General features: G+C 41.3%; 1 protein-coding gene across 1 annotated transcript in view; it reads right to left on the bottom strand.

Annotated features, from left to right (window-relative positions):
• Positions 1–7265: 7265 nt before the first annotated feature.
• npr3 (natriuretic peptide receptor 3) overlaps positions 7266–16030 on the bottom strand; it is a 62572-nt gene continuing 53807 nt past the window's right edge. The window contains exon 8 of the mRNA XM_023344021.1: positions 7266–7891. Coding sequence (XP_023199789.1) covers positions 7780–7891 — 112 coding nt within the window. The 3' untranslated portion in view covers positions 7266–7779. The remainder of the gene's footprint in view (positions 7892–16030) is intronic.

The following is a 16030-nucleotide window of genomic DNA, read 5'->3' on the forward strand; positions in this document are numbered from 1 at the left end:
TGTGTTTTTGAATTTGTAATTGTGCTTCGTTAATGTTGTTGTGCTTTGCACCTCAGGGCCACCGTAATTTGATGTTTGAATGACGTAAACTCACAAACGAATGAGGTAATTAGTCCAACGTTTAGAAGCTACAGCGGCTGTAATGCGCCACAGCAAAGGTAAAATAACCCGAACAGGTGATCAACTCAAAACCACTCGTACCTTTTTACTCTCTCTCTCTTTGTAGTTTAAGCACACCTGTTACCGTGGCAATTGCCTGCGCCCCGCAAGACGAGCAAAGATTACATTAAAAACATAACATTCAGTCCGTTACGATATCAAGTTTCCAGGCTTGATATTTATTTCTCGATTATTAATCAACACTTCCCTGAACACAGCGATGGTTGATTGACTAGCTGTACTTGGTGCTAGAGTGGCTAACACGAGTAACAGTTTAATCCAAAGCCTTTTCTGCTAAAATAAAATCTTTAGTGTATGTCAGATACAGACACATTGCATATTGATCTGTTTAGCTAACGTAAGACTGTGTAGCAGACAGGCTTCAGGGTGTAGAAGTTGTATCAGTACTGCCATTATGCTGTACTTAGCTAACGGGAAACATGTGTTTGTGAGATGGCTACGCACGTGACCACGTAGAATGGGCATCAGCCAATGAAAAGCGGCCCCTCTGGTAAGGTCCATTATTGTGCGGAGGTGTTGACTGAGGTGTCGCATATATGGGACAAGCTGTGACCAAAGTCTGCTATATAGTGATATAACAGTCATGAACGATCCAATTCTTCTGGACGAATCTTTACTAGGTTCTATAGGACTGAAGCCTCACTGAGAGCCGTTTTTTGTTCTTGTGATGCTCTGCATACACTTTCAGTCGCTATTAATATTTAATTGAAATATATATAGATTTATTTAATTGGGGAATAAAACAAGAACGTAAGAACGCAGAGCATGTTCATTGCTCTTTGATTGTTTTCATCACCTGCCATGGTGGCAGACAGGGTGAGAACACTCATGGTGCTCCTTCAGCGTGGTTACTTCTTGCTTGTTGCGCCTTGGACAGTGTTCATAGTTGAGCATTGTTTACCGTTAATGCTTTGCCTTAATTGCTATGTTTAATGGTGCAGACAATTGTGGTTTCTGACATGGGCAACCACCCAGGGCGTTATCTTTTGGCAGGAGACTTCTGCGGATTGTGGCAGAGAGATGGAAGCAAAGCAGAATGAAGAATTTGAATTGAGAATGATACTGGTTAAATTTATTTCAGCTCTAAGTATTTAATATCTAGGTGTTTTTATGGCAATGTGGATTTTTCAGATCAATTTGAGAAGCAATTTTGATAGGTACACTTCATTTTATTGTGTCATGTAGCGCGGGGTGCTGGTCTTGGTCTTGATTTGGTCTCGGGTTAGGTGGTCTTGACTACAACACTGCTACATGGCTCCTTGGTTGCATGTCCTCCCCCATCCACATTCTTTTCATCCTCTTTCTGTTGGATTTCTTTCAAAATAAATGCCTCTAGTGGCAAAAAAAGTGAAGTTCATGCTGTATTGGGACAGGAGACAAGATGTTTCCATCCCTGAAATTATGATGCATAGAATCACAAATCTAAGTCTAAACTATGTTATAGAGAGTAAACACAATAACAACATGCTTTATCTGTGGCATTGTTCGTTAAAATGGCACATCACTGATGTAGTAAAATTAAATACGATAGGTACACTTAATGATATTGTATTAGCGATTAGGTAATGCATTCAGTAAGTACTTTTACTTTAATACTTAAGTATTTACAAAAGCCAGTACTTTTTTTACTTTTACTCAAGTAAAAATTTTATGTTGTACTTTTACTTTTACTAGAGTACATTTTTGTCTGTGTATTTGTACTTTTACTTAAGTGCATTTTTTTTGAGTACTTTCTCCACCACTGGGAAACACGCAGAGATGGTGACATGTGTCAAGAGAAGTGGAGTTTTGATGACTACACTGAGCCCTCTGTGACAACTGAGGATGAAGAATCTGCATCTTCACAGCCCAGACGAACCTCTTCTCTTTCCAGGGGATGGGGACGGCAAACTGCAGGAGTGTGATGGACTCCCAGCATGTGAAAGGTCTGACCTCGTGGAGGGGGTGTCAAGAAAATCCGAGCTCATCCCACTTCCCCATGCTGGAGATTTTAGTTTAACAGTAATAATAAATAAAGTTATCTTTAAAATGAATCACTCAAGTGACATCAAGGCCCAACAGTAGACTTAAGTGTCAATAAAATAAATCTGGTTGTGTGTGTTGTTTTTGTCTCATGCAAACTTTGCTTTAATTCTACTTTTTTCTATCTAATCATAAGAAATCATAGTCAGTCAGAGAGAGTCATGAAACAGGAAAAGCAGGTTTCCTGGAAAAAGAGGAAGTAAGTTTCCAGCCTGCAGATTTATAAAAATAGCTGAGACTATTCCTTATTTTAAAGATGAAAGTTTTAAAGAATGAAATCTAAACATTTTGAGTAATTTGATAAGATTCAAAGTAAAATACTTATATTACTATTGATTTACTTATAATAATACTTACACTTACATTTGTGGGAACACTTACAAGAAAAACAAGTAACTAACTTTGGTATCAAATAATTAGAATCATGGATTATTCTTGGTTTCTTTTCAGAAAACATATGTAATAACTCACATAATAATAAGCGTGATTATGAGTATGGTTATAAAATTACAAATGAATGCTAAATCAGAGAAGCTAAAGAAGTTATAAATGTGATTTTGACATTGAACTTGAAATGGTGTAAAAAGGTGTAACTGCAATTAAACATCACTGATATGTTGGAGGTAGATGGTAGGTGAAAGGTTAAGGGAAAAAGGGGAACTAACAGGAGAGCAGAGATGATCAGTGCCTTATTTAGAAACAGATTGAACAACGTAGACGTTTCAGAGAAAAGGTCGTGCAGGCAAGGGACATAGGAGGTTCACATTAGCACAGACATCAGGAAATGTCTCTAAGACAGTGATGGATATGAGATCATCTGTCTAAGCAGTCAGCCAATGAAATAAGTACAGCAACAGTGCTAGCCAATGCAAACGCACCAAAAGGGTGGATAAACCCTATAAAAGGTGGGTGCAAAAGAGGAACCTTTGGTTGGATCCTCCAGGCAGCTTCGAGCCAAGATCGAGATGGACAAAGAACTCTGCAGCTGAAGAAGAGCCGGGGCCACAGAGCCGAAGACTGTCCTGTGCATGGGGATCAACCCGTCAGCCCCACAACCTGTGGCTTCAAATCGCGCTTCTCTCATCAGCTGGGTTCAGAGCCCAAAGATGAAGATAAAGACCAAGGCAAAGACAAAGAACAAAGGCAAAGAAGAAGAACTGGTGCCTTCCTTCCTGCAAGTCCTGTGTGACCTCACCATCTATGTGGAGAAGAAGCTCATCAGACCTACAGAGATCCCAGCCTTCATCGATTAACTTCCTCCTCCTGCCGCAACACCTTCTTCATCATCAGGCCAGGTCTGGGGTTCCAAACGCCAAACTCCGTCCGTCTCTCTCAAAGGTTCCCTTTTTTAGTTCTCAGTGTCAGCAGTAGGGAAAGATAAACTAGGTGATTGATTTTACTTATTTGATTATTTCTGCTACTGAATGAAGCTGTACTGACCCTTGCAAAAATGCCTTACTGTTACGGCCAGTGGCCTTTTTTCTGTGTTTGTTGTTTTTCAGTGGCTAATCAGATTGACTCCACCTGGAAGTGGGTGCTGCCCTGCTTGTCCTGTGTCACATCCTGAGGCCTACCGTGATTGGGTCATCAATTGCCGGCTCCACCAATCACTGTTGAGGCCTCCCTTTAAGAACCAAGGACATCCTGGGAGAAGGCGCGGCTGTTTCTTTGTTTAGACAGCTTGCCACTTTGTTAGGGGTTTTGACGGCTGTAAACTTGTTTTGATAGCTCTGATAACCTTTGTTAGCTCTGACAACCTTTGTTAGCTTGGATAGCTTGTGTCACTCACTTTGTCCCTGTGTGGGATCTTTGATTCTCTGTTAGAGATTTGTAGTTTGTTTTGTGTACCCTGTTCTGAAAGTCTATTTTTGTTTGGTTAAGTTCTTTGATTTACAACTGATTGTTTTGGGGTTTTGTTTTGTACCCTTTTGTTAGTCTCTACATTTTGACTATTGTTAATTTGTACCCCCTTTATTTTTGTTGAACCCAAACAATAAAACCTCTAAACTGTTAAACCTTACCACCTAGGTTTCTTTAATGTTACTTCCCTTTCCCCTGGCCGAGCCGGGTCGTAACACTTACTAATAAAATATTTAGCATAAAGAAAATCTAAAAGATGTTGTGGACATTCAGTTAATGAGTCACCTTAAAGTTCTTTAATGGTTGTAAAATAGTTATGATGTTTGATTCTGGAGAGGAAAAAGTGGAAAATGTTTTTAGGTTGCTGGTAGCCCAAATGTAAAACATCATCCTTGGGACTCGCCCGAGTCACTAAAACCTACCTGGTTTAATAACAAATGCAAGTTGTAATTTAGAGAACGAGCGACCGTTAAGAGGTGTGCTCTGTGAAACTAGTTGGCTGCAGGCTGCTCAGTCTGGCTAATTCACAGGGGGAAGAAGGTTGGGACACCTGGATGTACGCCGTCAGAAACCAGGCGAATCGTTTCTCGAAACCAGCTTAAACAGAGTTTACTTCAGTTCTGGACAGGGTAAATCCCAGCAGATTTAGGAAACTCAATTAACCCGTTAGAAGGAGAGCTGGTAGCACATCTCCCCTCTCAGAAGAGGAAGTACAAGAGTGAGAGAGTAGAGAAAGAAGGGGGCGGAGGGGTGTTGCGCAACAACACATGACAACCTACCGCCTATATGATCGGCTGGGCAGAACCTATAAAAGGAAGCCAGAATCCACAATTAGTCAGAGCACTTGACAGACTCCTTTGACTCTGCCATTTGTTTCCAGTTGCTACCAGTTGACTCTCTTGTCACCTTGCAAAGTTTTAATAAATTTCTTATTTCTTCTCATCCAGATACTTGTTAAAGAAATTTCTTCCATGACAGTCTGTAAAAGATTTGAGACTGGGGTGTAGGTTCACCCTAAGCGTAAAGCCAGGGCTATAGAATTGTTTAAAACAAAACATATGCATGTGTTAGAATGGTCCAGTCAAAGTCCAGACCTAAACTCAATCGACAATCTGTGGAAAGATCTGAAAACTTTTGTTCACTAACATTCTTCATCTAATCTGACTGACCTGGAACTTATTTTCAAAAAGAATGCACAAAGCTGGGAGAGAAAAACCCTGAAAGACTTTCTGCTGTATTAGCAGCAAAAGGTGGTTCCACAAAGTATTGACTCAGGAGCACTGAAAACGTTTGCATACCACACTTTTCAGTTTTTTATTTGCAAAAAGTGTCTTGAATCATGTATAAGTTTATGAACTATATTTATGTTTGTAATTGCAATGTGACAAAATATGGAAAGGTTCAAGGGGTATGAATACTTTTGCAAACCACAAAGAAAAACAGAGTAATTTACACACAATAATCAGTTATATACAAAACGCTATATTTGATTACTTGTACCATTCCTCCATCATTTAGCCTTTTTTCACCACTAGGCCTGTCACGATAAACGATAAATCAATTAATCGTACGATAAATTAAAACTATCGACGTCATTTTCAATTATCGGCATTATCGTCTCTTCCGGCCTTTTTCTCTTTCTGTTGATGACACCGAATGAAAAAAGGCTCAACTCCGGTGCTCTCCACTGACCCTCCTTTCTCATTTCCTTAGTGTAAAGCCCAGCGCACACTACGATCTTAGAGCTGTCGGCCCATTGTCGGCCCATTTTCAAAACCTGACAGACCACACATTAGCTGACAGAAATCCTAGGTATAAAGGTTCGATCGGGTTTGTTCCTGCCATGTGGTGTCCAACAATGGGCACAAAATAATGGCTACAAGTTCAGTGAACTAATTTTAAAATCAGGCATTAATCAATGCTTTACTACAGTCTACCTGCAATGCATGTGGCTAGTGTCGGAGTAAAGTCCTGACTGAATGAAAATCATTAGAACCTATTTACGTCACGTTAACGAAGAACTGCTGAAAAGTTACCGGGTTTATCAACTGCGGTAGCAATTTCGCTCCAACTCCTCCTCTTGTCATTTCTATATTCTTTGCATGTTGAATAAACATTAATGTTGTTTCCACTATTATCTCCAATGTCCGCTGGACTTCGGGTAGCGCCGTGTCAGCTGTTTGGGATTCCCCGACGTAATTTCCCCTCAGAAAGCACGAGGAGAATCTGATTGGCTACCTGTCACATTCAACAGGCTTCGTTAAAGCTCCCAGTCGGGGAAAACCCCTGATTTGGACCGGAGCGGCAACGACGATCTACCGTAACACACCACACAATCTTAGAAAGACCAACGTTCTAAGATTGTTGTATGGGGAAAAATAGGAGCAAAAAATCATGTAGTGTGAACTATTGCATCAGGTAGTCGATGTGCCCGTCTTCTCTATTTAAATCTAAATATTACTGAAGGGCAACATAATATACACACTTCATAATCTACAGTCTTTAGGTTGAATGCAGTATTTATTTCCACTTTGGCTTTATGTTGTTTAGTTTTTATCAAGTACATTTTTTGTTAATGGAGACTGAGAATCCATTTTGTTTTTGGTTGTTTTGTTTATTTTGTTTATCAGTTCCAGTGTTAAATATTCTTTTGAAAATAAAGTATATCTATCTTTGGCAGGAAATCACATGCATTATTACGTCATTTCCATTACATCAGTGTAAAAAGGTCTTCAAACAATATTATCATTTATCGCAATAATTTTTTGAGACAATTAATCGCTCAGCAATTAATCGTGACAGGCCTATTCACCACATTTTTGAGTCACAAATTTATTATGTATGACTCAAAAATAACTCTTCAGAGAGGTTTGTTAGGGCTGGGGTTTAGGTGACTGGGGTCATTTTAACTGTAAGTGAATCATAGTTTAACAGGAGCAACCGGAGAACACTCAAACAAGCTTTGGAGAATCAATAAATGCCACTCTCTGAAATTGAAGCTAATAACACTTATACTGTGAGACCGCACAACTACTGCATAATTTTCTCTTTGTACAAACCACAATTTCCTAAATTTTTATTTCTAGAATGGCAATTTTTGTGTTGCTGTATCTGTAGTTTAGGGCATCTGTCTAACTGTTGGATCAGCAAAGCAAAAAAAAAAAAAAAAGAAAAGAAAAGAAATTACTTGTTCCTTGCTTGATGACAATGGGTCGGTTGTGGGCGGAGCTTGGTAAGGTCCATAAAGTAACCAAGTTAGTTCCAATACAGTTTTACTATAAGCAAATAAATAAATATAGACATTTTGTAGTTTGAAACAGGCAGTGTAATTTTAATTTATTAAACAGTCAGTTGAAGAGAATAAATCTGTGTATTATAAAATATATTTCAGGAGCAATACACCAGAATAAGAGAGAGAAAGAAATTCTAATAATATCATAAACTGAAAACCTGAGCAATGGAAAACACACACATACACAAAAGGAAAACCTTTTTTTCATAGAGCACTCTTCAGTACACAAACTTTATCTTTGTGTGTTTAAGGAAAGTCTAAGGTGACTGTGGTGTGTACCTGTCAAAACAGTCCCAGGTTCTAAAAAGTAAATCTGTCCTAAATACAACAAAAAATGTCAAATTGCAGCGGATATGGAATCACTGAAAAATACAGTAAAAACTTTATCCACATTCACATATATAATCTTCTGTCAGGACTCGTCCTTAAGCTGCTGAGAAGTTTGATCTTATGGAGTCCTCTCGTAACTGATGGTGCTTCATGGATTCAGGCTCTTCAACACGTGTACGCCGCTGAATAGTTATCCTGTAGTTTTTTCTGCAGAACCAGGCAAAACAAATTTGATTATTTATTATGTTTCTATGCTGGTTTAAACATGATGTAATGAAATGCGTTAAAAAAAATGTCAAGCTAAAGTCACAAGGTAAAAAAAGTTTTTGCTTCAATTGGTTTTCTTTGTTTGAGATGCCACTGCCCACAGAGTGTTTAAAAATAAAGTGGTGCAATGCTGTCTTTTTATAAAATCAACACAAGGTGTGTAACTTGGCTGCTTTGTGCTTAGCACAAAATATGAAGACATAATTTAAAAAGTTAAAATACTGTGCTTTCATTCTGTCTACACAAAAGCTTTTAATAGTAAATATTGCTTTAAATTCCATGGTATTGCAAAGTGTTGCAGTTTTCATTCTAGTCAATGAGAGCATTTGCACTATGTCCGAAATTATGTAGTGTATTTTTGTAGGACGACAGAGCAAGTGTGGAGTCGCTCTTCAATGATTATACTGTTCCAACAAGAAACTGCAGAAGTACAGTATCCGTATTTTCAAAGTAATTCACCAAAACAGACTAGATTTACTTGAAATACAAGCTATATTAAAGAAAATATGGGGATATTTATACATATTTATTGCGGTCAGCATGTATAACATGTTATAGCTGTGTATGCTCAAAGCCTGTGCTATCCAGCTCTTCATGTTGAAGACGTCCAGCATGTCGTCAACATCAGCCTGCATCTACAGAGGGTTCCTGTGATGTGGAAAACATCCTGTGTTGTTCTGGTACCAAAGACCTGTGACTCCAAGGTCTACTGGCCTGTGGCGCTGACGTCCCACATCATGAAGACCCTGGAGAAACTCATCTTGGAGCAGCTCCGGCCTCCAAGATGTTGGACCTCTTGCAGTTTGCCTACCAGCCCAAACTTGGAGTTGAGGATGCCATCATCTTCTTCTGATCCGCGCATACGCTCACCTGGACCAGCCGGCGAGCACTGTGAGAATTATGTTTTTTGACTTCTCCAGTGCATTCAACACCATCCGTCCGACTCTACTGGGTAAGAAGCTGACGGCGATGCAGGTGGATTCCCCCTGGTATCCTGTATTGTGGACTATCTAACTGGCAAACCACAGTTCGTGCGCGGCGCCTACGGCACTGTGTGTCGGACAGTGTTGTCAGCAACACAGGGGCATCACAAGGTACTGTCCTCTCTCCCTTCCTCTTCACGCTCTATACATCCAACTTCAGCTATTGCACTGAAACCTGTCATCTCCAGAAGTTCTCAGATGACTCAGATGTGGTTGGTTGTATCAGTGAGGGTGATGAGGTTGAATACAGGGCTGCTGTGGACAACTTTGTCATATGGTGACAAATATGCTGTGTACAAGAAGGGCCAAAGTCGCCACTACTTTCTGAGGCGGGTGAGGTCCTTCAACATCTGCTGGACCTTGCTCAGGATGTTTTATGAATCCGTGGTTACCATTGCCATCCTGTACGCTGTGGTGTGCTGGGGCAGCAGGCTGAAAGTGGAGAACACCAACAGACTGAACAGACTGATCCACAAGGCCAACGGCGTGGTTGGAGTGCTGCTGGACTCTCTTACTGTGGTGTCAGTGACTGTTGTGAGAGAAGGATTCAGGTCATCTTGGACAAGGAGTCTCATCCATTTCATGATGCACTGACTGGATACAGGAGCACCTTCAGCCAGAGACTTATTTTACCAAAGTGCACCACAGAGCGACACAGAAAATCCTTTCTACCTGTTGCCATTAGGCTTTACAATGCCCAAGTCTGAGCTATTTATTATTTATTGAATAATAAATAATCTATAATTCTTTTTTTTTTTCCCCAAGATGGGGGCGCACGCAGTTGCAGCGGCTCATTGCTCTCTCGGTCGGTGCTATGTTTGGCTGCTTGTGTACGTGTTGATTTGTGTTCCGTACTCGTCATGTTGGACAAACAAAATATACAGTCGGGACGATCTCCTGACGATCGGTGCCCGCTATGAACTAGATGTTACAGCTGATTTTCAACGCTTGTTCAATATTCCGGGGGACATAGCGTGGAGCCCCGGCGCGCCGTGGATTACCATCATAGCAGGGAGGAAGCGTTGGCGGCGTAGAGAGAGAAGGCAGAAGCGGGGCTGCAAGGCCGGCGTGCTAGCTAGGCTACGGAGGCAACCACACAAACCACTGCTCCCCAGCCTGTTTCTCTAGAATGCCAGATCCCTTGCAAACAAGATGGATGAACTGAGACTACAGGCTGCATCTCACAGCGCAGTGAAGGACAGCTGTATTCTTCTGATCACGGAGACCTGGCTGCATCCAGACGTAGCGGACTCTGCCATTGAGCTAGCAGGCTACACAGTACAGCGCCACGATAGAACAAAAGACTCCGGTAAGAGCAGAGAAGGAGGGCTCTGTGTGTTCGTGAACAACACCTGGTGTACTAACACAGCGACTGTCATCAGCCATTGCTCCCCAGACCTGGAGTATGTGACTGTTAGATGTAGACCAATATACCTCCCCAGAGAGTTCACCGTAGTCATGGTAACCGCTGTTTACATACCACCGGATGCTAATGCTAAAACAGCTATTGGACTTTTGCATGGCAGCATTAGCCATCTGCAGAGCACCTATCCAGATGCTGTGCACATCATAGCGGGGGACTTCAGCCATGCAGACTTTTTTTTTTTCCATTTTTGTCTCCGAAGAGTATTTGCGGCGCTAGTGGCTAGTATTTTTTCAACAGTAGGCAGACAGGAAGGAGGGTGAGGAGAGGGGGAAGACATGCGGCAAAGGTCGTCGGGACCGGGAGTCGAACCCGCGACGTCCGTGTCCAGGACTAAGGCCTCCAAACGTGGGGCATGCTAACCCCCTGCACCACCACAGCACGCCCCAACCATGCAGACTCGAAGACAGCGCTCCCCAAATTCCTCCAGCATGTAAAGTGTGCTACAAGAGAGGCTAACACTCTGGACAAAGTCTACTCCAACATCAAGCTAGGCTACAGGGCTAGACCACTTCCTCACCTGGGTCAGCCCGATCACCTGTCCCTGCATTTAATTCCTGCTTATGCCCCCCTCAGGAAAACTGCTCCAACCATCACCAAAACCATCAAATCCTGGCCCGAGGATGCAACACAGCAGCTGCAGGACTGTTTCGACAGGACAAACTGGGATGTTTTTGAACATCAGGACCTGGAGGTTTTTACAGACAGTGTACTGTGCTATATCAAGAACTGTATTGACACTGTAGCTGTGGTTAAACGCATCCGGGTCTTCCCAAAGCAGAAGCCCTGGATGACTCAGGAGGTCCAGCGACTGCTAAAGACCAGGAATACCGCCTTCAGGTCTGGGGACAGGACCGTCTACAGTACAGCCCGAGCTAACTTGAAGAGCGGCATCAGAATGACTAAGTCTGACTACAGGAGGAGGATAGAGGGCTACCTTGACAGCAACAACAGCAGGCAGGTGTGGCAGGGAATCCAGCATTTCACCAACTACAGGACCAACCTCGCAGCTGTGGAAGGCGACGCCACGCTGGCAGAGGAGCTGAACCTCTTCTTTGCCCGCTTTGAGGTGAAGCCAACAGAGGCAGCCACACTACACCAAGCGACCCACAACACCACACTCCTCGTTGTGGAGGAGCACGAGGTGAGGCGCACACTGCGGGCTGTCAACCCAAGGGCGTCCTTGGACGTGTCCTGAAAGACTGCGCCGATCAGCTGGCTGGAGTCTTCACTAGGATCTTCAACCAGTCCCTAGCCCTGTCTACAGTCCCATCCTGCCTGAAATCTTCCACCATAGTCCCCATATCCAAGAAACCTCACATCTCTTGCCTCAACGACTACCGGCCAGTGGCACTAACCCCTGTGGTAACGAAGTGTTTTGAAAAACTGGTCCGGGGTCACATCACAGCACTTCTCCCTCCTGACTTTGACCACCACCAGTTCGCCTACAGAGCCAACAGATCCACAGAGAATGCTGTGATCACAGCCCTCCATGCTGCTCTGTCACATCTGGAGCAGCAGGGGAGCTATGTGTGGATGCTCTTTGTAGACTACAGCTCTGCTTTTAATACCATCCTCCCTCACAGACTGGTGGACAAATTGGGGGACCTGGGCCTCCCTCACTCCACCTGCATGTGGATTCTGAGCTTACTGACCAACCGACAGCAGAGAGTAAGGGTGGGAAAACATACATCCACTGCCCTCAGCCTTAGTACTGGCTCTCCACAGGGCAGTGTGCTGAGCCCCCTGCTCTATTGTCTGTACACATACGACTGCACCTCTGCCCACCACAGCAACACCATCATCAAGTTTGCTGATGACACCACAGTGGTGGGGCTCATCTCAGGAGGCGACGAGTCCGCCTACAGGGGTGAGGTGGAACGGCTGTTGGTGTAGAGAACAATCTGCTCCTCAACAACTCAAAGACAAAAGAACTCATAATAAATTACAGGAGGAATAAAACGGACATTACACCACTAACCATTGGGGGGAAATGTGTGGAGAGGGTAGCTGATTTCCGTTTCCTGGGGGTCCACATTGAGCAGGGCCTCACATGGAACATGAACACCTTCGAGCTGATAAAAAAGGCCCAGCAAAGACTGTACTTCCTGAGGGTTCTCAGGAGGAACAACATCAAGGAGAAGCTGCTGGTGTCCTTCTACAAGTGCTCCATAGAGAGCATACTGACCTACTGTATCTGCGTATGGTATAACAGCAGCACTACGGCTCAAAGGAAAGCTCTCCAAAGGGTTGTGAATACAGCCCAAAAAATCATTGGCTGCCCTCTCCCCTCACTGGAGGACCTGCACAGCGACCGCTGTCTAAGAAAAGCACAACACATCACAAAAGACACTTCTCACCCCGGACATTCTCTGTTCACACTACTGAAGATACAGAGCAATCAGAACCAGAACCAACCGTCTCAGAGACAGTTTCTACCCGATAGCAATAACAAAACTAAATGCATTCAAAAACAACCATTAATCATCATGAATGATGTATGTGAGAATGTGGCTGTTCTTATTTATTAGTTTTTTTTGTTTTTTTCCCCCAGTTATTTGTTAATTCTTACATTGTGTGTGAATTGTGAGACAGTTATTTTTTGTTTTTAAGCATATGCACTGACTGATGGCACCTTTTAAATTTCGTTGTTCTTGTGACGATGACAATAAAGATTTATCTATCTATCTATTCAATTTTTTATTGAATAATAAATAATCTATAAATGTTCATGCTTGTTATTTATTTATATTTAGTCATATTTAACTATCTCATCATTTTTAGTTATATATATATATATAAAATACATTTTGTCTCATATGGTTATATTTGTATTACTGATATTTAATACCTCAGATGGAGTAGCTTGTCAATGAATAAGCAATTTCCCCTTGGGGATTAATAAAGTATATTCTATTTCATTCTATGTATACACCTGCGATGGACTGGCGACCTGTCCAGGGTGTACCCCGCCTCTCGCCTGAAATGTTTCGCTCTAGATGGGCACCAGCCCCCCTCACGACCCTACTAGGGACAAGGGTGTAAAGAAAATGGATGGATTTATACACACAAAACATGATGATTTAATTCTGATACCTATAAGTCAAGTGTCATATGAAGTGGGAGAGCAATGGATGGAAAATATTAATTTTGGACGTTGTGAACTATTATTGTATGTATTTACAATAATAGTAAATACATACTTTACTGCGTGATCTCTCATTTCCCGCACATGTGACTTGATACACCTTTGCGGTTCACAGTGGAGCGGAGCACAGCCCGATGCAGTGTAAATTAGGGTAACAGTGACCAAACACTGCAATACTCTTTGAAAACTATTATCTATTTTTATTTTGCCCGCCAGAAAAAATTAACTTGAACAATGTAGTCAAAATGAATGCTATTTGTGACCAAAATAAGTATAAATGATCATATTTTATTTGTCCTTTGCATGCTAAATATGAATTTCATTTTATATGTGTAGCCCTGTGGTAAACTGAGGTTACTGTAATGACTGTATGTTAAGGTTAATAGAAATCTTACATAGTTCAAGACAGGACACAAAGATATAAAAGCTTATTTACTATTGCATAGCATTGGTGACAGCTATGGATTTCATAGTCTTGTTTCTGAAAGAAATACACTAGTATTTTTTTTTACTTTAATATCTAAATAATATAAAAGGTAAAGGTAGCTATTAAGTAATTTGCTTACTTAGTAATTAAAACTGTATTGTTTGTAAATCGACTAAGAGCATTATTTTACGTAAACATCGCAATTGAAAGAAGCATTAGTGTGACGTAAAATGCACTGTATATTTTATTTGATTTTGCCATTTGATTGGTCACTGAGACAGTCAGGAGGGAGGAAGAAGGAGAGGAGAAACGTGATGTGCAGAATGGAGGGTGAGACGAGCGGACAAGGAGTGAAAAAATACTGTAAATACTAACACTTTACTTAGTAAATCATTACTCTAATCTGACCCCTCGTTTTTAGTACCAAGGACTCTCAGGGGTTACTTTCTATAATCCAATAATCAGATTAAAGTGACTTATCCAAGTCACTTTGCATTACTATATTTGTCATTTTACTTAGATTTTGATGTATTTTATTTGTCAAAATACATCTAACTATTGGTCAAACCTGCATTTACATACGTAGGTTGACTGGCAATTTAACTAGTTTTACCTTTTTCTAAAACCTTAAATTAAAAACAGCTAGTAAAATTTGACTCAGTAGTTTTAAACTGAATACAGTAGTTTGACCAACAAAAACAAAGTCTAAAAAACAAGTTTTGTTCTTCTTGAACTCTTCTTGATTTTCCTGTGTTTATTTAGTTTCTGTGTTCTGTTGAGTTTTCGTGTTGTCCCGTCTACCCTTGATTGCTCCCAGCTGTGTCTTGTTTCCCTGATTACCCTCTGTGTATTTAAATCCACCTGTGTCTCTTGTTTTCTTGTCTTGTCTATTCTGCCATTTGTTTCCACTTGCTACCAGTTCTGAGCTCTTAGCCTTCTGCTCACTTGTGCTGCCTGGACTGTGTGCTTTATTCATCATTAAATCATGTCATTCTACAAACCTGGGTTTACTGCGTCTACCTTACCACTCTACCACTGCCAAATTGTGACAATAATTCATCGCCACCTCACTTTCCATCCCTGAATTCAATAACTTGCCATGCATGAGCCATGAGCCAAAAGGTTGAAAAACTCTGACTGGGGCAAAAGAGTTTTTTTTTCTTCTTTCATTTTCAGCCACAAACTTTTCAATTAAAATATCTACTGTTATGTGCTCCTGTCTCACCTTCTGGTCTTCTCCCATTGCTCCCTCACTTTAACTCTCCTCTTCAAGTGGATAGCATAACATTAATATATTTACAACAGACGGTACATGTAGTAGTGTACAATATGAACTAACTAAAGATAAAATAAGTATCATACTTGAGAATTTTAACAACTGATTTCCAGATGTATACATTATACATCTCATACAATATCAACTCTGTTTACTGCATAACCTGCTCCTTACAGTAAAAGTTTTCACTAATTTATTTTAAAACCACTCTTCAAGCTCTGTACCATCCTTTCATTTTCATGCCTCCTATTTGCTTCTCCTAAACTTACAAAATGTAAAATGACTTCAGAGATGAACAGCTAAGGCATAGACATTAATACGTAGATGCCTTATTGAGTGGGTCAGCTTGTTCCTGCGATATGTCACAATGTCCACCATATTGAATGTGGCACATCTGCCAGTAAGCTAATACAAATAAACAAACCGAACCTCATGAAGCACCTTTTGTTGGGAACTGGGGTTTTGGGATCTTTGAGGGGTTTCCATATCCTTTCAAACCAGTTCATGGTGCCACAGTCTTCACAAAACTTGACCTCCAGTAAACACCCTCTCTTCGTCCTCCAGGGGGATGAATAGAAGACTGCTTTTAAAACTCCTATTGGACATTTTGAATACTTCGTTATGCCCTTCGGCCTTTGCAACACCCCAACCTTCTTTCAAGCCCCTGTAAATGACGTTCTATGTGATTTTCTGAATGTTTTTGTGTTTGTTTACCTGGATAACATTTTCATATACGTACAGTATTCTAAGTCTGGTTTTCCCAATCACCCATTGTCATCCAGCCCGACTCCAGTAAACACTTTATTGTGGAAGTTGATGCTT

This window comes from Xiphophorus maculatus, chromosome 12, assembly GCF_002775205.1.
Source record: "Xiphophorus maculatus strain JP 163 A chromosome 12, X_maculatus-5.0-male, whole genome shotgun sequence".
NCBI lineage: Eukaryota > Metazoa > Chordata > Actinopteri > Cyprinodontiformes > Poeciliidae > Xiphophorus > Xiphophorus maculatus.